This window comes from Vulpes vulpes, chromosome X (assembly GCF_048418805.1).
Source record: "Vulpes vulpes isolate BD-2025 chromosome X, VulVul3, whole genome shotgun sequence".
NCBI lineage: Eukaryota > Metazoa > Chordata > Mammalia > Carnivora > Canidae > Vulpes > Vulpes vulpes.
In genome coordinates, this window is record NC_132796.1 from 73,410,977 (window position 1) to 73,436,133 (window position 25,157).

The 25,157-nt window shown below is 39.9% G+C and overlaps 1 protein-coding gene and 1 pseudogene across 3 annotated transcripts; one reads left to right on the forward strand and one right to left on the reverse strand.

The window, feature by feature from the left end:
- Positions 1 to 798: 798 nt before the first annotated feature.
- LOC112911526 (coiled-coil-helix-coiled-coil-helix domain-containing protein 2 pseudogene) lies at positions 799 to 1,449 on the forward strand (annotated as a pseudogene).
- Positions 1,450 to 15,413: 13,964 nt separating this feature from the next.
- TCEAL8 (transcription elongation factor A like 8) lies at positions 15,414 to 17,613 on the reverse strand. 3 transcript variants are annotated; one of them, XM_025988129.2, is made up of 3 exons: positions 17,479 to 17,590; positions 17,006 to 17,078; positions 15,414 to 16,387 (listed from the first exon to the last, which is right to left on the reverse strand). In XM_025988129.2, the coding sequence occupies exon 3, from the start codon at positions 16,350 to 16,352 to the stop codon at positions 15,999 to 16,001; it is 354 nt and encodes a 117-aa protein (XP_025843914.1). In that variant the 5' UTR covers positions 16,353 to 16,387; positions 17,006 to 17,078; positions 17,479 to 17,590; the 3' UTR covers positions 15,414 to 15,998. The 3 variants fall into 3 exon arrangements, with proteins under 3 accessions (XP_025843914.1, XP_025843913.1, XP_072601031.1); XM_025988128.2 differs by having other exon boundaries at positions 17,006 to 17,117; positions 17,479 to 17,589; XM_072744930.1 differs by lacking the exon at positions 17,006 to 17,078 and having other exon boundaries at positions 17,479 to 17,613.
- Positions 17,614 to 25,157: the final 7,544 nt, after the last annotated feature.

Below are 25,157 nucleotides of genomic sequence, written 5' to 3' on the forward strand. Positions count from 1 at the left end.
TTGAAGACTCCAAAACGCCTGTAGCAGTGCGAAGCAGAACATGGCAGTTTCAAGGGTAAGGCCCATGGTGGGTGGGATAGTAGCAGAGGAACAAAAGAATGGACAACCACCTTTGCTGTCTGGTCTTGTTTCTCAGCACTGATGTTATAAACTTTGGATAATACCTCCATCAATAACTGAAGGATATCTGAAGAAATCTGAGGTCCTGCATGTAGGTGGGGTGAAGGAGGTAGCCAAACACAGTAGCTCATTTATTTTTTCAATATTTTATTTATTTACTCATGAGAGACACAGAGAGAAAGGCAGAGACATATGCATAGGGAGAAGCAGGCTCCCTGTGGGGAGCCTGATGTAGGACTCCATCCCAGGACTCTGGGATCACCACCTGAGCCAAAGGCAGACGCTCAATCACTGAGCCATCCAGGCATCCCCCACAACAGCTCATTTCACATATTACCTCACTTGATCTACTCAGCAATCTTGTGAAACATTTTCCCCATATAGCACATAAAGGATTCATTATTAAATTAATATATCTACAATAATAGCCTAGTTGATACTTCTAGCTAAGGGACTCAAATGTCCCTTGAAATTTAGCATCTGGGCTCCCCGGGTGGCTCAGTGGTTTAGCACTGCCTTCAGCCTGGGGCATGATCCTGGAGACCTGGGATCGAGTCCCACATCAGGCTCCTTGCATGGAGGCTGCTTCTCCCTCTGCCTGTGTCTCTGCCTCTCTCTCTCTGTCTTTCATGAATAAATAAATATAAATCTTTTTTTAAAAAAAGAAATTTAGGTCTTCGCCGAGTGTCGGGCTTCTGGGCGCCGTGCTCCTGTCCCAGTAGACATGCCGCGTGGAAGCCGGAGCCGCGCCTCCCGCATGGCTCCTCCGGCCAGCCGGGCACCTCAGATGAGAGCTGCGCCTAGACCAGCACCAGCCGCTCAGCCGCCAGCAGCAGCTCCGCCATCTGCTGTTGGCTCACCTGCTGCACCCCGGCAGCCAGGTCTCATGGCCCAGATGGCAACCACTGCAGCTGGCGTGGCTGTAGGCTCTGCTGTAGGGCACACGATTGGGCATGCCATTACTGGGGGCTTTGGTGGAGGAAGTAACACTGAGCCTTCAAGGCCCGACATCACTTACCAGGAGCCTCAGGGAACCCAGCCAGCATACCAGCAGCAGTTTGGCCCATGCCACTACGAGATGAAACAGTTCCTGGAGTGTGCCCAGAACCAGGGTGACCTAAAGCTTTGTGAAGGTTTCAGCGAGGTGCTGAAACAGTGCAGATTTTCAGATGGATTAGCCTAATCAAGAAGTTCAAATCGGAAGATATGGAAAATCATCTCTCATGACCAAGTTAATTTAGCATAAAAATATAATTAATAGAGAAGATATAAAGTGTAAAACCACCAGTTAAACCTCTCCTTCATCATTAAATACAGCTTTCTTCAGAATTGTTCATGAACGAGGGTATTTTTAGTATAGAAGTTTATTGAGATGGTTTGAGTTGGGGGCTGGACAGATGTTTGTGTGCCTCCTTAAATCACCTTTTGTGACGTTATCATTTATGAATTAATTAGAATAAAGTGATTTTCTCCCCCCCAAAAAAATTAAATAAATAAAATAAATAAAAAAAAAGAAATTTAGCATCCTATGGGATACCTGGCTCAGCGATTGAGCGTCTGCCTTTGGCTCAGGGCTTGATCCTGGAGTTCTGGGATAGAGTCCCACATCAAGCTCCCACATCAAGCTCCCTGCGAGGAGCCTGCTCCTCCCTCTGCCTATGTCTCTGCCTTCTCTCTGTGTCCCTCATGAATAAATAATTTTTTTTCAAAATCTTAAAAAAATAAAACCAGTACCACTGAAAGGTTAAAAATAAGATGAGCAAAGTTATATGTAGAAAATGCAACCAAAATAAAAGTTGGGTTCTAATTTCATAAGAAAAAAAGATAATTGAAGATAAAAAAGCATTAAATGGGATTAAATGGGCTGTTTCCTGGACTGCCTTTCTTCCAGTGCATTATTCTAAATTTATTTATCTTTTTATCTCTTCCAGACACTTTCTATCTCATCTCCTCCCCCTCCTCCTCCTGTCCCTTCATCATTATTGGCATATGTCTATAGGGTGCTTGCTCCTGGCTATTATTCCCTCTATCTCCCTGGCCTTCACTTTCTCAGGTAAATATATACTCAACCCTTTCTTCATTTGCCTGGTAGGTATTTTCCATGCCCAGATTTGTTTTTCCCTTTTCCCTTTGAATTAAATTACTATTAGGGAGGAAATGCTGAATGTGTGTTGATCATTCCAGCACCTATCTGCCTTCTTGGATCAAGGAAATGGATGCAAAGGTCTCACCCTTACTCTAATTCACTCCTCTTTCCAGGTTCTTGCCCTTCTCCCACTCTTGAAAGGCCAATATGTATTTCCTAATTCTCTCTCAACAATTTCCCATTTAGTCCTTTCTATGGTCCTTTCCCTTGACTGAATGAGAGGTAAGTGGGAGCAGTGTGGCTGTGTCCTAGTCATATTCTTTCCTGAACCATATCCACTCTTTCACCCCTTACCCTAGGGCTCCAGGTGGGATCACTGTGTCATACCAACCTGCCCAAATTCCAAGCAGTTCCTCTTCCTGTTCCCCTTCTGGGACTAAGATGTGCCTGATGGATATTTAGACCTGCAGACAGATGAAAGTGTGTGGTACTGAAGTGCTTGGTGGACAGACCAGTACACTACATAAAAGTCTCTTTCAAGATTAGCCACCCCATCTCCTCAAGTCTTAAAAGTCCTCCTTCCTGGCCTGCCTCACCCTCATCCCCAACCATGCAGTACCCACCATATTGGAATAGGGAACTTGTTTCAATGATATCTTAGTCTCCATTCCATTCACTGTATGTGTTCTACATTACCATTTGTTTTATCTCCTCCCTCTTCATCTTGAGGCTTATCTCCATGTTTATCTACCGCGTCCCTGTAGGCAGGTTGTAAAAGAAGCAAAGTATTTCCAAATGATCCCCAGGTCTATATGTCCCCTCCCTGATCCTTCTCCAGCCCTTCCTTCTATCCCCAGGCTCATCATTTTTATTCCAGAAGGTTGAAGAGGCATAGAGCACACAAGCCCAAAGTAGCTTCAGTCTTTGCCCTCCTTCCCTTTCACACACACCCCTTTATACCACAACCACCAACACAGTTCCTCTTCCAGTTGCCCACACAGACTTGCTTTGTTCTGGGGAAGTGTGATCCTCCCTGTCCTGTCCTGCACCAGATGTCAGCCCTCCTCAGTGAAAAAGAGGATGTTGTAGGAAAAAAGATCTGGACAAGAGGGACTTATGCTTGCCTTACCTGCTGGTCATGCATCATTGGAGGGCTCACCCCTCATGCCAACTCACTCCTGGCCCTCCAGCCCACCTCTCATCTGGCAGGAGTGGAGCAGGAAACTTTACTGTAGTCCTGCTAATGTACACTCACAAAGGCCCCCTCTCTGTCCATCTGTTCATGGAGCCTCATAATAAACTTCCCTATCATTCATTCCTGTCCATGCTAATCCAAGGGGCTACAAGTGGCTTTACTGCCTTAGGTTGGAATTTGTTCTTTGATTGCTAGTGAACATCTCCCTCCACTTTCTATCCCTACTCTAGCTGGGCCTTGGATTTTCTGCTTTTCTCTCTTCTACCTCTTGGTTACCTGCCTCTCCTGCTACCTCCCACTCTCCTCTGCCTTCTCTCTCAGTCACCAGTGCCCACCTTGCTTTTGTCATACAAGGTGACAGGGATCTAAAGTCTGGTTTTTGCTAATTCTAAATATTTTTCTGCATAACTGCTTAATCATTAATAGAGTAAAGCTATTTTCATTTGGGTAGAGAAAAATTTTGTCTGTGGTTTTTTTTTTTTTTTAAGATCTTCAACATTCCACTAGGCCAGATTCAGCTTTAACATACTTTTTTTTTTCATTTATTGGTCATTGGTTGTTTTAAATTTTAGTTTGGAAACTTTAGAAACATAGGATGCTTGGCAGGCTCAGCTGGTAGAGCATGTGACTCTTGAACTCAAGGTCATGAGTTTGAGCCCCATGTTGGGCATGGAGCCTACTTAAAAAAAGACTTTAGAAAGAAACAATACCTGAAATTTTTTAAGGGGACCAGGAAGGAGAGAGAGCTTAATAGAAATTAACTATTAAAGTAGAAAAAGGGATGCCTGTGTGGCTCAGTGGTTAAGCATCTGCCTTTGGCTCAGATTGTGATCCTGGGGTCCTGGGATTGAGTCCCACATTAGGCTCCCCATAGGGAGCCTGCTTCTCCCTCTGCCTATGTCTCTGCCTTTCTCTGTGTGTCTCTCATGAATAAATATATAAGATCTTTAAAAAAAAATTTCCTAAAGTAGAAAAATATTTTGCTGCCATCTCATATCTCAACAAGTTGCATATTGACTTGTTTGTTCCTAAAAATAAATATGCAACACACACATACACATACAGCAGCCCAAATGGATGCATTTTTTAACAGTGCAGGCTGTGTCACCAGACTTCCACATGCTCTCATACATTGCTGAACTGAGCTGAATAATCCAATATACCTCTTCCAAAAAGATAGTAGTGTTGATTCATCTCCACATTAAAAACGTTTATTAATTGAACATTAATAGCTGTAAATCATGCTTAAACATATGTATCTCCAAAACTACCATTTATGAAGTACTTACTATGTACCAGGGGCATTAATTAGATATTTGCCTTTAATCCTCACAACTGTTCTTTGACGGATACTCTGTTATTGTCCCAATTTTACAGATAGAGATACTTAGGTATATAGTTTAAATAGCTTGCCCAAAGGCACACTGCAACTAAGTGTAGAGATAGATTTGAATCCAGATCCATTTGACACCACCACTTGTACTCAGAGCGAATAAGCTATAAACCCCCTGAAATATTGATATCTTTCAGAGTTCTTTCACAGAGCTTTTTTATTCCCCAAATGAAAAGGTTTTAGTGTTTAGTTTCCTATTGCTGCTGTAACAAATTACCAGAAACTTAGTGGCTTAAAATAACAGAAATGTATTCTCTTACAATTCTGGAGGCCAGAACTCCAAATTTTGAATTCTACAAGGCTAAACTTAAGGTGTTTGTGAGGTCTGATTCCTTCTGAAGGATTCAGGAGAGAATCCATTCCTTTCCTTTCCCAGCTTCTGTTGGCTACCAACATTCTTTGGATTGTGGTTGCACCACTATAATTTCTGCTTCCATTATCACATTGCCTTTTCATCCTCTGAACATCAAATCTCCCTCCTTCTTATAGGACACTTGCAATTACATTTATGAGCCACTTACACAATCCAGGATAATCTCCTCATCTCAAGATCTTTAACTTAATCATATCAGCAAAATCCCTTTTTACCATGTAAGATAAAATTTACCTGTTCCAGGGATTTAAGACCTTGATATCTTTGGGGAACAATATTCAGCCTAGCACAATGTTTAAATTTACACCATCATATGAACATTGACTCCCAAATCTGTGTCTCTACCATTTGTCTGTCTTTGGAGCTCTTTTGTTATTTTATCCAACTTAATTTTGGACTTCGCCACCTAAATGCTCTACCTTGAACTAAAAGCCTTCTCTTTCAGTTCTTCTTTCTCCACACCCAAAATCTCTCTCTCGGACCTTTATCTAAATTAATGAAGAAATGGAAAGACTTTCCACACTCATGGATTGGAAGAAAAAATATTGTTTTATGTCTATACTATCCAAAGCAATCTATGCATTTAATGCAATCCCTATCAAAATATCAATAGTATTTTTCACAGAACTAGAATAAATGATCCTAAAATTTGTATGGAATCACAAAAGACCCTGAATAATCAAAGAAATTCTGAAAAAGAAATGCAAAGCTGGGGTATCATAACTTCAGATTTTGGCTTATATTACAAGGCTGTAAGAATCAAAACAGTATGATACTGGCACAAAAATAGACACATATATCAATAGAATACGATAAAAAATCCACAATTATATGGTCAATTAATCTTTGACAGAGCAGGAATTAAGGTTCAATGGAAAAAAATTCTCCTCAACAAATGATGTTGAGAAAACTGGACAGCAACATGCAAAAGAAGGAAACTGGAAAACTTTCTTATATACCATACACAAAAATAAATTCAAAGTGTATTTAAAACCTAAATGTAAGACCTGAAATAAAAAAAAAAATCCTAATAGCACAGGTAGCAATTTCTCTTACATCAGCCATAGCAACATTTTTCTAATTAGGTCTCCTGAGGCAAGAGAAATAAAAGCAAAAATGAACTATTGGTATTACATCAAAATAAAAAGTTTCTGCACAGCAAAAGAAACAATTAACAAAACTAAATGGCAAACTGCTGAGTGGGTGAAGATATTTGCAAATAGCATATCTGATAAAGGGTCATTATCCAAAATCTATAAAGAACTTATACAACTCAATACCAAAAAACAAGTAACCCAGTTGAAAAATGGCAGAAGACATGAACAGACATTATTCCAAAGAAGATATCCAGATGGTTAATAGACATGAAAAGATACTTAACATCACTCATCATCAGTGGAATGCAAATCAAAACTATAATGAGATATCACCTCACACCTGTCAGAATGACTAAAATCAACAATACAAGAAACAACATGTTTTGGCAAGGATGTGGAGAAAAAGGACTCCTGTGCACTGTTGGTAGGAATGCAAACTTACGCAGCCACTGTGGAAAATAGTGTAGAGTTTCCTCAAATAGTTAAAAATAGAACTACCCTACAATCCAGTAATTGCACTACTGGTATTTACCCAAAAAATACAAAAACACTAATTCAAAGGGATACATGCACCCCTGTATTTATAGCAGCATTATTTATAATAGCCAAATTATAGAATCAGTCCAAGTGTCTGTCAATAGATGAATGGATAAAGGAGTGATATACATAAATTTATATATATGAATTACTATTCAGCCATGAAAAAGAATGAAATTTTGCCATTTACAATGACATAGAAGGAGCTAGAAAGCATAATGCTAAGCAAAATAAATCAAAGAAAGACAAATACCATATGATCTCACTTATATGTGAATTTTAAGAAACAAACAAACAAAAATGAGCAAAGAAAAAAGAGAGAGAGAAACAAACCAAGAGACAAATTCTTAGCTATAGAGAACAAACTGATGTTATTAGAGGGGAAGTGGGTGGGGAGATGGGTAAAATAGGTAATGCAGATTAAGAAGTGCACTTGTGATGAGCACTGGGTGATGTATGGAATTTTTGAATCACCATGTTGTACACCTGAAACTAATATAATACCATATGTTAACTATACTCGACTAAAATAAAATAAGATAAAATAAAAACACCAGGATTCAACCAGTTCCCTAAACCAGACTTTCTTTCTTAGTGTCCATATCCAAACAATTACCAAGATCTAGTGTTTATATGTCTCTTAAACTACTGCAACAGCCTCGTTTCTGGTCTCCCAGAGAAGTATTGTCCTTATCTCATAAGAAGATGATTCCCGAATCTCATATAGAAAGATGTCTGCATCACATTCAGTAACCCTTAAAACAGCTCCTTGAAGTCAGCGTAACTTTGGGAAATCCTCATTCTACTTTTTACAGAATTCTCAAAGACAAAAAGAACCTGACAAATAGAGAATATGTTTATATATTTTCACATCAGCTGTTATTGGAGATAAACTCCATTTGTGGAGTTTTTAGAAGATTGGTATAAAATGTGGCTCTTGGAGGGCAACTTTATATATACCACTATACTATAGTCCTGATGTATTTCTAGTCTGAATTCAGTTTCATCTTTGGCTCTTGTGTAATTACAAATTACATTACTCTTATTTTGGATTCTTTTGCTTCACTTCCATCCTTGCTGCATCCTTACACTCCCTGTTACTCCATTCCTACCATTGTTATATTTCTTTCCTCACTCTGAACACTTGCTCTGGACCACTGTTTTCATCCTGCACTACATGGTGATTGAAGACAGGACCAAACTTGGTCTCTGTGACTCTCATTTTTTGATACTTTCCCTGCTGGCAAAGCAGTTCACATAGTCTTTCCACATCAAGATCTGAAGCAATACTTTCAGTTTTTCTTATTAAACCATATTTTTTTTGTCTTCACTCCCTAAGGTTATTTCCAGTCCACTTTTATTGGATACTTAGATGTTGTCAAGCTCCTCTCTTCCTCACACAAGAATCTGATCATATCCATGCTGTGTAAATATTGCTTTTTTTTTTTTTACAAAAAAAAAGTCTTGATGACATGTCTGTCCCCACAAGTCAGCCTATGGAATGATTTCTTAAACTATTACCAGAAGTAAAGTTCAGCTAGTCGTCGCTGTCATTGTGTTCCTCTAAACTGGTTTGCATAATCCATCATCTCATGTTTGCCAACAAAGAAATTTGTCAATCTTGATTCTAGATTCTCATTTAGCTACCTCTTTTTTTCTGGAGAGCTGAACTATGGCTTCCCCCACTCCACTACCACTAACTTTTTATTTTGAAAAGTTCAAACCTGCAAAGTATTTCAAATATAATGAAGTGAATGCCTATATACTCTTAATCCTTTCACCTAGATTAGATTCACCAATCAACATTTTGCCAGTTGCCTTCTCTCTCGTACTATATATTTATTTTCTTTTTCATTGCTGAACTATTTTAAAGTTAATCATAAACATCATAAAACTTAAGCATTTTATCTCCTAACAATAAAGACAGTCTCCGGGCAGCCCCAGTGGCGCAGCGCTTTGGCGCCGCCTGCAACCCAGGGCGTGATTCTGGAGACCCAAGATGGAGTCCCGCATCGGGCTCCCTGCATGGGGCCTGCTTCTCCCTCAGCCTGTGTCTCTGCCTGCCTCTCTCTCTCTGAATGAATAAATAAATAAATCTTTAAAATAAATAAATAAATAAATAAATAAATAAATAAATAAATAAATAAAATAAAGACAGTCTCCTAAATAAGCACAATACAATGATTGTATTCAGGAAATTTAACATTGATGTAATACTATTTTCTTATCTACTATCCTTATTCAAACATTGTATTTAGTTGCTGTCTTTTAATCTCTTCTAATCTAGAATAGTTCTCTTGCCTTCTTTCTTTCATGGCATTGACATTTTGGTGAGAATGTGGAGCAACTGAAATTCTCACACATTGTATGAGAACAAAATGTTACAACCAATTTGAAAAATTGTTGGCAATTTCACATAAAATCAAGCAGTTGCCTTTTCTTTGCCCCAGCCAACTCTACTCCTAGATACTTACCCAAGAGAAATAAGAACACATACACAAAAAAAATTATACATCTTTATAGCAGCTATAATTATAATAGACCAAAAAAATGGAAACAACTCAAATGTCTAAAACATTTGGTTATTTTGGATAATAATTAGGATAAACAAATTGTATATTCACACTATGAAAAAGGACAGGAAACTTTTTGGAGTGATGGAAACCTTTTGGAGCAATGGAAATTGTATATACTTAAAGTCTCTGCATTTCACTGTATGTACATTTTACCTCACTTTTTTTTTAAAGAGTATAAATCAGAATAGAAGCATCATAAAGGCAAGAATTTTCTTTTGTTCACTGCTTTGTCTCAAGGCCTAGCCAAGGGCCAGTGCACTTCCACAGGAGCTCAATAAACAACAGGGGGAGGTAGGTAGGGGGGGAAAGAAGCAGACCTTGGAAATCTATATCAGTGGCTGTCAAATGTGTAATGTAGACTTTACTTTGACTTTCAACCCTAGATGTACAGATATGCCTTGTATCTGAAACCTTATATTATTAATCCACTTCCTAGGTTTCTAAGAATCCTTTTGATCAATTACAAGTGTTCTGAAATTTAAGAAAATGCCTATTTCAACAAAAGGTTTTCTGACTCTAAATCTAGGGACACCTTGGTGGCTCAGCGGTTGAGCTTGTGCCTTTGGCTCAGGGCGTGATCCCAGTTCCAGGATCAATTCCTACATTGGGTTCCCCAGGGGAGTCTGCTTCTCCCTCTGCCTATGTCTCTGCCTCTCTGTGTCTCATGAATAAATAAATAAAATCTTTTTAAAAAATAAAAGTAAATCAACCTAGTTTTTTCATACTGCCTCCACTTTACATGGTGAGCCTCCAGGATTAAGGGATAAACTGGTTAAGTGATGAGTATGTGTCTTAGCAGGATTACATCCATATAGTTGGATAACATTTATCTTAGCACATGTGGCCAGTATCATCAGAGAGTTGAATATAGAGTCTCAGGAGAAAAGTCTGGGGTGGATAAACTGATTTTGGCTAGCACAGTCTTTTTTTTCTTTTTTTTAGCACAGTCTTATACACAGTAAGCATCCAGTGAATATTTGTTGAATGAGTAGATAAGTGAAATGTAAATTTGGGAGCTCTGGTAAATACAATTGAGGGTATATATCCTGCCAGTATTTATTATAGAAAAATACTATACTTGTGTATTTTTTAAGATTTTATTTATTTTTCATGAGAGACATACAGAGAGAGAGGCAGAGACATAGGCAGAGGGAGAAGCAATCTTCCTGTGGGGAGCCTGATGCAGGACTCAATCCCAAAACCCCAGGATCATGCCCTGAGCCAAAAGCAGCGGCTCAACCACTGAGCCACCCAGGTGTCCGTATACTTGTGTATTTTTAATAGCAGAATTAGGAATGAGTTTCGTAATGTCCTTTGAAAATTATGTTTATTGCTATTTTATTTTTGAAATAATAATATCACTTTGTAGGAGAATATTTAGATAGTAGTTATAAAATGCCACCTTGTACACTTGACGGGATGAGCACTGGGTGTTTTTCTGTATGTTGGTAAATTGAACACCAATAAAAATTAATTTAAAAATAAAAATAAATAAAAATAAAAATAAAAATAAAAATAAATGCCACCTTGTGACCAAAGACAGAAACACACACACACACACCAAAAAAAAAAACAAAAACAAACAAACAAAAAAAAAAAAACAAAGACAGAAGCACACCATTTCTCACAAGGTAGAGTGGCACCCAGGTAGCATAGAGCCTGGAAAACTCCTCAGCTAGTACCCTCAGAGGTCTGACACTTACACCAGGTTCTCCTCAGAAGTAAGATGGAACAGAAAGCAAACAAGGAACTGGAAGAGCCAACAGGCCCTATCTCAGCTAAAGAGATAGGAGAAATGGTATTATACTACTTTCACCTTTATGTATGAATTATACAAACACTACACGGAGCACCTGGGTGGCTCAGTCAGTTAAGTTTCTGCCTTCAGCTCAGGTCATGATCCCAGGGTCCTGGGATGGAGACTTGTGTTGGGCTCCCTGCTCAGTGGGGAGTTGGCTTCTCCTCCCCCTTCCCTCCACTCATGTTCTCTTTCTCACTCTCACTCTCAAATAAATAAAATCTTTATGGAAAAACTCAACATGTTCATTAAAAAGTTAAAACTGGATATACAGGAAGGATAAAGATGAATTTATAAATTTCCCATAATAATACCATTTAGAAATATTCACTTCAAATCGTTTGATATTTCTCTTTACCTTGTGTGTGTGTGTGTGTGTGTGTGTGTGTGTGTGTATGTGTGTTGCAGCTGGCTTTCTCATGAAACAGTATAATGATCAGAAACGGCTTTCCATGTCAATGAGATGTTTCTACATCATATTTTGTAATTCATGAAAGTAAGATTTTCTTCATGATTTCAAATTTTCAGGCAGATAACTAAATAAATTGGAAATTTAGAAGGAATTTGTTTCTTATCTTACAATACACAAAAGGGACCAGAGTGCATAAATGCTGTAAATGTATATAGAATTCAATTATTTCTGGAGTGCCTAGGTGGCTCAGTCAGTTAAGTGTCTGCCTTTGGATCAAGTCATGATCCTGGAGTCCCACAATGAGCTCCGGGGGATCTGCTTCTCACCCCACTTGTGCTCTCTGTGTCTCAAATATATAAATAAATCTTTGAAAAAAAGAATTATTTTAGAATTTCAAATGAATGACAGTTATTCCATTTAGTTTATGTACCATTTGCTTATGCAAGGGATAAGGTTGAATGAAAGAAATGAGAATAGACTTTTCCTTTGGAAGGGTGATATGGAATCAAGGAAGCATATTTGAGTAACTTTCATATTTGAGTATTATCTCAACATAACCTGATGATGATAATGATGAATGATGATGATGATGATGGCACTGTTGATAATGATGATCAAAGATCTAACATTCTCTGAGGGTCTATTGCATGCCAGGAATTTTATATAGTCTTCTGCATTTACTTCCAACAATGGTCTTAAGGGTTTATGTAGGGTTACACTTATTTTAGAGATGAATGAATCTGGGCTCATACTTCTTATAAGCAGAGAATCCAATTCCAGCCATATTGCTTTCACATTATATTGGCTTCACTTTCAGATGATGGGTTCCCAGGACTTGCCTACTGATCCTTAGGAATCTTTACAATATGTGGCCTGTGCCCAACAGGAATCCATTGAATATTCACTCAATACCATCCTTTGATGATGATGATGATGATGATGGTGATAATTATGATGATAAGAGCAATGATAATGGTGGAGAGGACATTTTCTCTTTGATCTAAGAGTTCTATTTCCAGGGAGCCCATAAATGGCTCAGTTTCAAAGATAGTAGGTGCCCTCCAAGAAAAAAAGATAAGTGATTTATGCTATGTTGCATGCTATAAGGGGAAGAGCCCAGATTGAAACCCAAGTTATTATGGTTCTAAGGCCGTACCCTTAACCACTCTGCCTTCCTAAACCCAAGAATTTGAATTTTATCTTCACCTTATTGCCCAACCAGTCTTTTAGGATATCAAAAAAAAAAAGTGGTAATAATTCCTCAGATGAGAAACCTAAAGATAAAGGATCACAATTGCTTCCTCCAACATCAATGCCTTTAAAAGCATCTTCATACCAATTCAAAGCTTGACTGCCCTGGCCCCAAGTTAGGGGCTGGGTCTGCAGTGCAAGGGTGTTGTTCAAACAGAAGGTGACACCCCATTTCTCCTAAACTGTAGGACCATATGCTTTTGCATGCTTCCTTTACCTGGGGTTTCCTATATCCCTGAGCCTGGGCTCATGCAGACATCAGAAGTACCGCACCAGGCACACACAGAGCTAAAGTTATTGCAGAACCACACCAACACGCCCAGACACAACAGAGGCCCTTCTGGGAGTCTAAGCAAGGTAGGTGGGAGAGTGATGAGGGAGGTCTTGCCTGAGATGTCCCCATTTTCACTTCAATTGCTTTGAGGGCTACTTCATTGGACTTGAGGGGCAACCTCTTCTGCTTTATCTCCAAGTTACCTGGTCAGACCCAGATCAGACAATTGCTTAGCCAAAGACTGTCATGACCAATGTTTCCAGTTAGGAATCTTTGGGGCTTTATATCTTCCCTCATAAAAAGTTCCCCAAAAGAGAAAGGGAGAAGGAAAGGAAAGACAGTAACTGTCCTCCAAGTATGTTGAAGACAGCCCAGTCATCAGCTTGGGAGAGTCTGTGCCTGGCTGCAGGCTAAAGCAGAGAAACCAGTTAGATCCACACTGAGGAGGAATGTGACTTGGGTGAACCCTTCCACATCCTACCTGAACACCACCCTCTGAGCACCAGGAGAATGGATTTATCCTGTCTTGTAAAACTGGTACAGTTAGCCCCTGGAAGTTCATCTCACTGCAACCAGAGTCCAGACCAACTGGCATCCATCAGGCTATTACAACCTTTAAGAATGGTTTGGAGACATGAATTTCCCCCAAAATGACATCACACAATGAAAAAATTAAAACAAAGCCAAAGGGTGTAGGACTGGCTCACCATTTTGTGTGCTGATCATAAAAAAAGAGATCTTGAATATATTTTACTCATATTGTAAGGAGTGAATGTATGGCCAAACATGGTGTGCAGTGAAGGAGAGTATATCTAAGATTACATTCCTTCCCTTGGCTTTATGTATTATTAAAGGAAATCTTTTAAATTTTATGCATAAATTTGTCAGTCTTTCATAATTAAAGGCAAGCACTCTTATAGGCCTCTACTTTCTAAATTTCAATAAACATTCACCAATATTGTCTTCTAATTAAAGCTCAGATTTGTAATAATGGAAAATACTGTATTTACCAGTCACCCTCATCCTTCAATGTGTATCATAATCACCTAGTGGAGCATGCTGTTACTTCTACAACCCACCTCCTGTCAGTGAGTCCTAAGTTGAGCCCCAGAAATCAGTATTAAAGATGCTTCCCAAGGTGGTTCTAATGCAGGTGATTATGCAAGACTTTGATGAAACATTTGGAGTACAATCTATTTCATGCACTTTCTTTTTGGAATTGCTTGCCAGAATACTAGAGAAACAAACTTGTGGAATATTGAGTCAATAGCAGAATGTGGATAACACCAGCTCCTTAGTAATAATTAAATCAAGAAACCAACTAAATATTAAAATAAGAGGTCTCAGTTAAACACAAGTATGTGGGACTATTAGGAGGAAAGACATTTTTGTTCTGTAGGGGAAATACAATTCCTAACGTTTACCTGATAGCCTTTCTACTAGTACATTTAGATTACTAGTAGTGCCTTCACTAGTCTTTTTCATGTTTCAACTGGAGTTGGGGTAGGGTGAAGGTGAACTCATATTGTAAGGAGTGAATGTATGGCCAAGATCTGTTTTCTATATTGCTGTGTGCGACTTATCCATATTCAAAGTCCTCTGAACCAGCAAGTCGGGCCTTCCAAGAGCCTTTAGTGAGAGATCATCTCACAAGAGGACAAAACCTTAGTCCTTAGACCCAAGGCAACTGTGACTACAACATTGTTTAAATTCAAACTTGTACCTTGGTCCAACTCCCAAAATGGCCTCATCGTGTCTGACTCCGATTTAGAGGAGGGGTCCTGGGATTGAAAACAGAAGGCGCGGTTTGCTAAGAACCCTGCAAGGCACTGTGGCCCAAGCAATCCTAGAGCAGTCTCACCTGTTTAAGAGTCACTATAAAGCAGAGGCTTTGGAAGACAGAGTGGGGGCTCAACCCATTGGGGACTCCAGGAGTGAGTGGGTTTTGACATCCAAGGACTCCAGTGTTCCAGGAGCAGTGAGGGCCAGCAGACAGCAAAGGACCCAGAAGAGGTAGCAGTGCCCAGCAGGCATGGCAAAACCCAGGGAAGGAGGGTGGGGCTCAACAGCAGAGGACTGCCAAGGAAGTCCCCACTGCCCTGCATACTAATGGATTTGCCCCTGAGCACAGGTAAGTGTCAGGGCCTTCCCTCAGATAACTGATGTTCTGTAGTGGGTTGGGGTTCTGTATGCACAGGCGGGAACAAGAGTCCACCAAGCCACAGCTCAGTCACCTCATTTCTTCCTCACAGCAGCCCTGTGAGGCAAATGATTTCCCCTCGAAAAGGACTGAGTCTTAAGTATATCTGTAATAACTGCCAGTTTTATTCCTCTAAGAGATCCAGAGGTAACTTGAGGTTTACATTTTTTTTAATAGTTCTTCCATCCAGAGTTTAGGTGCCCCCATTGCCCTTATAAGCTGGTTGCAAATTATTTAACTCTTACTTATAAATTTTTTTTGTGTGTGTGTGACATGTGTTCATGAAAAAAATACATATAAGCAAAAAGAAAAAAGCTCACGCCACACAGAAATAAGCAGTCAAATTTTTGATATATGTATGTATGTATACACACACACGCACACAAATTTGGGATTTAATCCTACATGTGAACTGGTACTAAATATACTGCTCTGTAACCTGTTCTGTTTTACTTTACAATATAGAATGAATATATTTTCATGCAAATATGTGAAACTTTCCAATTGAAAAACAGACCTCTGGAATGGGTCAAAATACAAAATCCAGTGAGATGCTGGTAACAAGGAAGCTACCTAAAACAAAATTCCACCAGATGATTAAAGGTAAAACGAAGGTCAGAGATACATCAGAAAACGCTAACAGAAAGAAAGCAGGGGCCAGATTTTAATATCAGACAAAAAAGAATTCAAGGCCTAAAGCACACAGGATAAGGACGGCTACGTGAATGTCTTTGCTTCCAATGCATCATCACAAACTTGTTTCTTACTCTTCTTATCTCTTCCCTAAGCCTTTCCAACTCATCTACTCCTCTTATCATTTCTTCAGGGTCCAAATGCCTCACAGGAGTGTCCTCTTTAAACCCTGGGCCAGGTTGAATCAGCCCTCCTCTAAGATTTCCTTCTGCTTCCTGGCTTACACCTTCTTGAGAAAGTTGAGGATTTCCTTCTCCCTCCTGTGGTACAGCTTCTGAAGGGCGGTCTGCCTCGGTCTTTGGCATGTTCTGTGGTTTTCCTTCATTTTCTTCACAAGACTTTTGCATGTTGAATATTTTTCTGGTATTTCTTTTGAATAATCCTAGAAAACAAGGAAACCAAACAACTAGATGCCAAACAAACAGACCAAAAGCCACAGTATAGGTTCCCATAGCGACAGGCCCCGGCTCATTCAGGTCTCTAATTGTCAAAAGTTTTCCAACTAGAGAAGGCTAGGTCCTCAGACTCAGAACTCCCCTGACTCCACCCCTTCCTCCACCTCCCTTCCCTCCCCCTCGCGCTCCAGCTCCATCTTTCCTCCTCTGGCTCCAGCCCACCATTTCCCAGCAGGCCCTGCTTACAGGCCTCTCCTAGCCCAGAAACGCGAGTGCGCAGCGCGGAAGCAATTAACTCCCTCGTCAGACGCCGGTCTCCAATATTCCCGCCCTCTCGGGGTTTCCCAAGCGGTCCCAGTGTCCCGCCACTCACCTGAGATCGGCTGATGCAGTCTCTGACTTCCCCTCCCCCTTCCACTTCTCTCCAGCCTCCCCTGCCCCCGCCCCATTTCCGCTGCAGGCTCTGCAAAGGCCTCCAGCGCTTAATCCGGATGGGGAGAGGCTGTGGCGACCCCAAGATGTGCTTCGGTGTCACGCACGCACTCACACTCACACCCCCACCCCATACCCGAAGGGACCTGAGGCAATTGCACCCTTACACTGACCTGCAGGGATCCAGGGGCTTTTCCTGCCTCCTTCCCTCACTCGATTTGTGTCGCGCCCAAAAGACCAAGAGTCCTGCAGACCGACAGGAGCGCTTGCTGAGCAGGCCAGTACCTGAATCACCGGTCCCTTTCAGGATTCTAGGCCTTGTTCATCTAAAGTCCCACGTCCTCATCCTCTCCTTCTTTCAAGGCAACCCCAACCCTCCCCGGTGCCCACCGGTTCCCTGCAAGCAGGGAGTGGGAAACGCAAGTTATTTCCCTAATTTTTTCAACGTCTCTCTAGGGACTCTCAGTTGGCCGCCCTTCTCCCTTTCCACCCCCACCCCCACCAAACAGGTCCGAATTTCCTGCACGAAAATGGAGGGAGCATGGCGGGCTGTAATGTTGGGAAAACAGTGGCGACCCCGTCTGGCTTCTGCTCTCCGGCTCATAGACCCCGCGGTACCCAAGGCAGCGTCCGCTTTTATACTGACCTGAAAGGATCCGGGGCACTTTCCTTCAGTAATACGGAGCTGCTACTGGGAAACAGGCCCTGGACTATAAGGACTTCTGCACACGTCGACTCCTGGTCACGTGAAGATCGCGTCATCAATGAGCTCCAGTCTTCAGTTACCCCTCCCATTTAACACTGCAGCCCGCCCCCTGCATTCCCTCCACTTGATACTGTCAATCTTTTTTCGTATTTGCCAATCAGAGACAATAGAATTGTTATCTTCTCCCTGCAGTTGCTATTAGCCTTTCTTGGATCGCCAGGGAGGACCACCCCTTAGGGGTTAATCGACCATTTCTCCTTCTTTGGGGAATTATCTCTTTCTCTCTCCCTCTGCTTCAAATTCGCCCATCTTCCCTCCTCCCCCAAGACCTACAGTCCACCATTTCCCCAGGAGTCCCATCTAGCATTAAAATGGTCGAAGGTGGTAGGTGGGGGGAGGAGTGGGGGTAGAAGCAGCTAGGAAAGAATGCAGGAGTGAGTGTGGAATTTTTTTTAGTAGTTCTCTTGAATTTTTTAATGCGTTAAGCATAATATTAAATGACCATGATGTTTTACAATAATGTTTTAGAAAGAGATGCCATATAATCAATATTTGACACAATATGGAGGACAAAATAGTTTTATCAATTTTTAAGACTTTGGAACAAAATTTCCTAATGGCTACAAATGAAATGACAGTTCTCACAACATATTGATGTGTTAGAAAAAAAAATTAATCTTATTAAAAGAGCACCTTAAAAAAAACTGACTCCCAGATTAATCTCTGGAAAGAAGCCCGTTTTTCTCTTGTTAGCAATCTTATATAAGTAATCCACTACTTTTTCTCTCTCTGGCTGAACTCAAGTTACCAAATGTTAAATGTCTGACCTTTACATTGATGACTGCTGAATGGCTTCCACTCGGGTTTCAAATAGGTTTTAGACAGACCTCTTAGGTCCCTTAGGATCTGATGCCTTGTTAATCAGATGTGTCCCCAGAAAAGCCTGCTTTCTTCAAAGTGAACTTTATTTTGGAATTCAAATAAATATGTTGGAAAATAGCTTTCATACGCTCACAAACACTCAGAAAGGAGAGAGTACCCTGTATCTCAGCATTTGGTGTGAGGTTTTATTAGCAGGTAGAATTTTTATTCATTCATGGCATTCTTGAGATATTCTGGTATCATTCATTTTGTTCCATTAAAAAAGAGAACTATCAACATGCATAATTGTTATGATCAGAAGCAGAGCAAACATCATTGCTGTAAAAAAAAATAGTTAAAAAAGGAAACTGATATTCCAACAACCCATAATCCACTGGTAGTTGGAAGTGTGTTGTTCCCAGAAATGACATTCTGGCCAGTGGAGCCAGGTGGAGAGTATGAGAAGGAGGAAGTAAGGGATCTTTTGTCTAGGATTGTCACAGGGGGATGCAGCAGCCAACAACAAAGCCTGCCATGGAAAAGGAAAGGTTCAAAAAATAAATGTTTTTGCTGTCTTAGTGTTTTATAATTTATACTTAAGCATGAAGAATTTATCCCACAGTTGAGATACATTTATCTATTATTCAAGAGAGATGTTTTTAATGTAAATATAGCTGGTGAACTGTAAAGATATAATCCTGAACTACCACAAAATGTTTCAATTCATTCTTTCAGATGTTACATGTAATGGGAGACAACTCTGATTTTTAAAAATTACTATCATGTAGCAAAATTAGCCACTTTCTGTGTGTACAGTTCTGTGAAGTTTAACAAATGTATAATTTGTGTAATCACCACCACAATCAGGATGCAGTTCAATCACCACCCCCAAAAAACCCTCCTTTATGCTACCTACCCCGTTGTAGTCATAATTTACCCCCTTCTCTGAACTATAGCTACCAGTGATCTATTCCCAATTCCTATAGTTTTGTCTTTTTCAGAATATTACATAAAAGAAATCTACGATATATCACTTTTAGAGATAGGCTTCTTTCACTCAGTGTGATGCCCTGGAAAGTCATTTAAGCTGTTTCATGTAGCAAGCTCATTCTTTTCTTTTTGCTGAGTAGTAATTATTCTGTTATATGGATGCTCCAGTTTATTTGTCCATTTACCCAAAGGAATGTAAGTTGTTTCTACTTTTGAGTGATTATGAAAAGAGCTACTATACACATTTGTGTACAGGTTTAGGACCTTACTGCCTCATGCCTGACTGTTACAAGAACCCCCCTCTGACTTATCTGCCTTCGGTGACTTTCTCTCCCTCTCTAATTTACCTTGCACGTTACCATCAAATTAAACTTTACTCTTCCTTATTCTTAACTTATTTTCCTACTTGAAGGCAACCCCACCATCAGAGAAGTAAATCCTATTTTACTCATCCTGACGTCAAGCATTGATCTGAATTGAGCATGAGGATGCATGTTCCCAGCCTTGTCATATACTACCACATCAAAAGGAACTCTCACTCACTGTTTCCCAAGTATGCTTTCTCCTCTCTTTGTCCTCACGGGCCATTTTTTCCTTGTAATTGCCCTCCATTTCCTTCTAGATCCTGGTCCTGCTCATTCTTAGAGGCCCATACTTCATCAACCAGCCTCTAAAGCCACCCCAACTGGAGGTGATCTCTCCCTTTCCTATTCATGCTGCACAAGAGTCTGCACCCCTCATATGGGCCTTAGGAAAGGTTGCCTTGTACCTTTGCCCTTTCCTGTTAGTTTAGGGGAAGGATATATCTAACCAGGCAGATGGTAAGAGGTGGGCTGAAAATATGGGGAGTCAGGCTCCAGCTCACATGTTGCTTTAGTGGCTCTTGTAATTTTTAATGGTGCATCTCCCAGAAATCTGAGTTTCAGAAGGAGCTGTTTGCAGGCTCACAGATGAGCCTTCTTTCTGTCTGCAAAAAAATTAAAGCTGAAGTTTCATTGTCCCCTCTTCTGCTTATTCTTCTTACTTGTAGTCAGAGCAACTTTAATACCATTTTTATGGAGCTATCAATAGAGAATATTGACCTTGTTTTCCTAAATACTCACAAGAGAGACATCAGTCACCTCACTGGTGCACACCTGACAGCCAGATTATACAGGCCTTTACATTTATTGTTGTCCCTGAGCAATTTCAGTGCATCAATATAACACTTAGCTACCTTTGAAATTAAGTTAATCACAGTAGCTTTTAAGTATAAGTAGATTTCTGAAGATAATAGCATTATATTAAATCTATTTTTAAAAAGAAATGGAAAAGGTGCACATATTAATTTTAACAATAAAGACATGAAATCTAGGAAGTAGATGCCCTGAGCTTCTGACCCAATCAATGCCCTGTCTTCATGTGCCAAGAGGACACTAGGGATAGCTCCAAAGCCCAAATTCCTTCAGGTGTCAAGAGGAGAGAAGAGAGAAGGAAGCATTTTAGCAGCCAGGAGTTCTTGTACAAGACTGTGATATCCAGAATATTGTTTTCTATAATCCCTTTAGAAGTTACTTCCATGGTGTTTTGTTCTGAGGCTCTATATTCAGCAACTCCTACTGCATATTTCTTTATTGCTGTTTTTTTTTTCAAGAATGTTTTTTTTTAAGAATGTTTTTTTAATAATAAATTTATTTATTATTGGTGTTCAATTTGCCAACATACAGAATACCACCCAGTGCTCATCCCGTCAAGTGCCTCCCTCAGTGCTGTTTCAAAGCTCATCCCATAGTAGAGCTTGAGACAGCTATTCCCCTCCTTTTACTACTCTAGCATAGTCTGTATGGCTTGAAAATATCATTCCCAGCATGGCAAAATCTCCTCCAGATCCAAAGGTTTAGCTGCATTGTGTGGACTCAAGTGGCCATCTTCTAAGAGGATTTCCCCTTTCAGAGCAAAGTAAACACAACACAATAGGTCTTTGTTCTACAGAGGGTAGTCCATTCATGTTCTGATAAGTGGAGCTCAGAAAACCTGATTTCCAATTAGTCTGTATCTGTTTCAGAAAGTAAACCCTTCTACCATCCCTCCCTACTATGTTCCCTGACATTTGGAAATTTTGGATGGATAAATTTCAAGTTTCACAAACTATTCAGAATAGCGATTTGCAAAAAAAAAAAAAAAAAAAAAAAAAAAAAATAGCGATTTGCCACATCCAAGCAAATGAACCTAATTTGAAGCACAACTTCCTTTTCTTTTTTAAAAAGGATTTTATTTATTATTTGAGAGAGAGTGAGAGAGCACAAGCATGGGGAGCAGCAGAGTGAGAGGGAGAAGTAGACTCCCCACTGAGCCAGGAGCCAAATGTGGGGGCTTGCTTTTAGGACCCTGAGATCACAATCCCAACCAAAGGCAGCGGCTTAACTGACTGAGTCACCCAGACATCCCTGAAGCACAACTTCTATGATACTCTTCATCTCTTCCAGTTAATTCTGCCCACGTCCTGAACTCACAGCTAAATGTTACATATATTGTGGATTTTTTTTGGTGAAAAGTTTCTATTTATGAGGGCATAATGCTTATTATGAATTGCTGTGAACCTGAAATCATAGGTCATAAGCACTGCCATTTTAAATGTCCCCAATGGTATCCATGTTGGCCACAGTAAGAGGAATCCCTGAGTTGGTCTGTTTAGACTTAATATGTTAGAGAATGCTCAAGATCCACCTCAGCTAGATTCTCTAGATTGCTTTGTTTAGTTAAACCTTAAGATCTGCATCTATGTAGAACCTCTTGAGAGGTTCAGGGGAGGCACACTTCAACTGTACTACAGCTTGGGCCAGGCAACTTCTTCCTGTGGCAGAAGATGAGTTGTTGGGGAGTGAGTGCACTTGCTGTAGGCTGCGTGCTTTTAAAATTTAAATTTAGGGGCGCCTGGGTGGCTCAGTCAGTTAAGCATCTGCCTTCTGCTCTAGCTCCCCTCAAGATCCCAGGGTCCTGGGATGGAGGTGGAGGTTCCTGCTCAGCCAGGAGTCTGCTCCTTCCTTTCCTGCCTCTCCCCTTCATCAGTTGTGCCTGAAGGCTCTCTCTCTCTTTCCCACTCTCTCTCTCTCTCAAAAATAAATAAATAAAATCTTTAAAAAATTAAATTTATAATGAGAAGAAAGTCTATGCTGGCCTCTTGATTCTGCCTTGGTTGCCTGTTCTACACTATCCTTTCGACCCTGTATTTTTGCATCTGAACACTTTCACCCTGTTTTGTTGGCCTTCTCCTTTGTATCCCTCACTTATCTGAAAATGCCATCAGTACAAAAACTTTATCTGGTTCAACTTTGTAACCATTCCAATGCTGAAACATTAAGTTGGTGGAAACAATCCAAATTTGCATTAATATGGGAATGATTAAATAAATTACCCATACTTACTGGCACAAAAACAGACAGATAGATCAATGGAACAGAATAGAGAATCCAGAAATGGACCCTCAACTTTATGGTCAACTAATATTTGACAGTCTCTTCAATAAATGGTGCTGGGAAAATTGGACATCCACATTCAGAAGAATGAAACTAGACCACTCTCTTGCACCACACACAAAGATAAACTCAAAATGGATGAAAGATCTAAATGTGAGACAAGATTCCATCAAAATCCTAGAGGAGAACACAGGCAACACCCTTTTTGAACTTGGCCACAGTTACTTCTTGCAAGATACATCCATGAAGGCAAGAGAAACAAAAGCAAAAATGAACTATTGGGACTTCATCAAGATAAGAAGCTTTTACACAGCAAAGGATACAGTCAACAAAACTAAAAGCCTACAGCATGGGAGAAGATATTTGCAAATGACCTATCAGATAAAGGACTAGTATACAAGATCTATCAAGAACTTATTCAACTCAATAACCAGGAAACAAACAATCCAGTCATGAAGTGGGCAAAAAACATGAACAGAAATCTCACAGAGGAAGACATAGATATGACCAAGAAGCACATGAGACAATGCTCTGCAGAACTGGCCATCAGGGAAATACAAATCAAAACCACAATGAGATACCACCTCACACCAGTGAGAATTAACAAGGCAGGAAACAACAAATGTTGGAGAGGATGTGGAGAAAGGGGAACCCTATTGCACTGTTTCGGGAATGTGAACTGGTGCAGCCACTCTGGAAAACTGTGTGGAGGTTCCTCAAAGAGTTCAAAATAGACCTGCCCTATGACCCAGCAATTGCACTGCTGGGGATTTACCCCAAAGACACAGATGCAATGAATCAGCGGGACACCTGCACCGCGATGTTTATAGCAGCAATGTCCACAATAGCCAAACTGTGGAAGGAGCCTCGGTGTCCATCGAAAGATGAATGGATAAAGAAGATGTGGTCTGTGTATACAATGGAATATTACTCAGCCATTAGAAACGACAAATACTCAGCATTTGCTTCGATGTGGATGGAACTGGAGGGTATTATGCTGAGTAAAGTAAGTCAATCAGAGAAGGAGAAACATTATATGTTCTCATTCATTTGGGGAATATAAAAAATAGTTAAAGGGAATAAAGGGGAAAGGAGAAAAAATGAGTGGGAAATATCAGAAACAGAAATAGTACATGAGAGACTCCTAACTCTGGGAAACAAACTAGGAGTGGTAGAAAGGGAGGTGGGCAGGGGGTGGGGGTGGCTGGGTGACAGGCACTGAGGGGGGCACTTGATGGGATGAGCACTGGGTGTTATTCTATATGTTGGCAAATTGAACACCAATAAAAAATAAATTTATTTAAAAAATTACCCATACTATGGAAATTGTGCAGATATAAAAAGGAATGAAACAATGCACATATAAATGACATTGCATAATATTAAAATTATATTTTTTGAGTGACAGAAGTGGCAGATCAGTATTTAAAGAATACTGCTTCATGCACATACACATAATGAATGCATATATATATATATATATATATATATATATATGCACACAACTAGTTTATTAAGTAGTTCCAATTTTCTGGCATAACATGATATGATTTTATTTTTCCTAGTAATTGCTGTCAACTGCAGTCTGTCAAATTCTCCCTTTCTCTCTGAACAATTAATTTATGTAATGACATTTCAGTTTGTTTCCTCAACTATTCAGTCACTTTCAATCATTAAGAGAGTTTTATTATAGGTTCTTGAAACTCAGCCTAGTGTATTGTTAAAACTTTTCGTTTTGAAATCATTTTAGTTCTAAAGAAGAGTTTTGAAGATATTACAAAGCATTTCCAGATACCCTACACCCAGCTTTGCCAATAATTATGCTACGTTTATAAAAACAAATAAATTAACTTTTGTGCAATACTGTTAACTAAATTACAGACTTTGTTCAGATTTCTCCAGGTTTCCTATCAATGTCCTTTTTCTGTTCCATGATTCAACACAGGATACAAAGTTACACTTAGTTAACATGTCTTTTTAGTCTACTCTACTCTGTGACAGTTTCTCAATGTTCCCTTATTTTTTGACCTTGACAATTTTGAAGAGTGAGGTATTTTGTAGAATGTTCCTCAATTTGGGCTTGTCTGATATTTTTCTCATAGTTAAACTGGAATTACTGATGTGGGGGCAGAATATCACAGAGGTGAAATGCCCTTTTCATCACAATATCAGGGTTATATGATATCAATATGACTGATCACTGGTGAAGTTGATTTTGATCACTTGGTTAAGATGATGTAGTCTTGGTTTCTCCACTTGTGAAGTTATTATCTTTCTGTTTTGTACTCTGTTTGTTAGAAGCAAGTTAGTAAA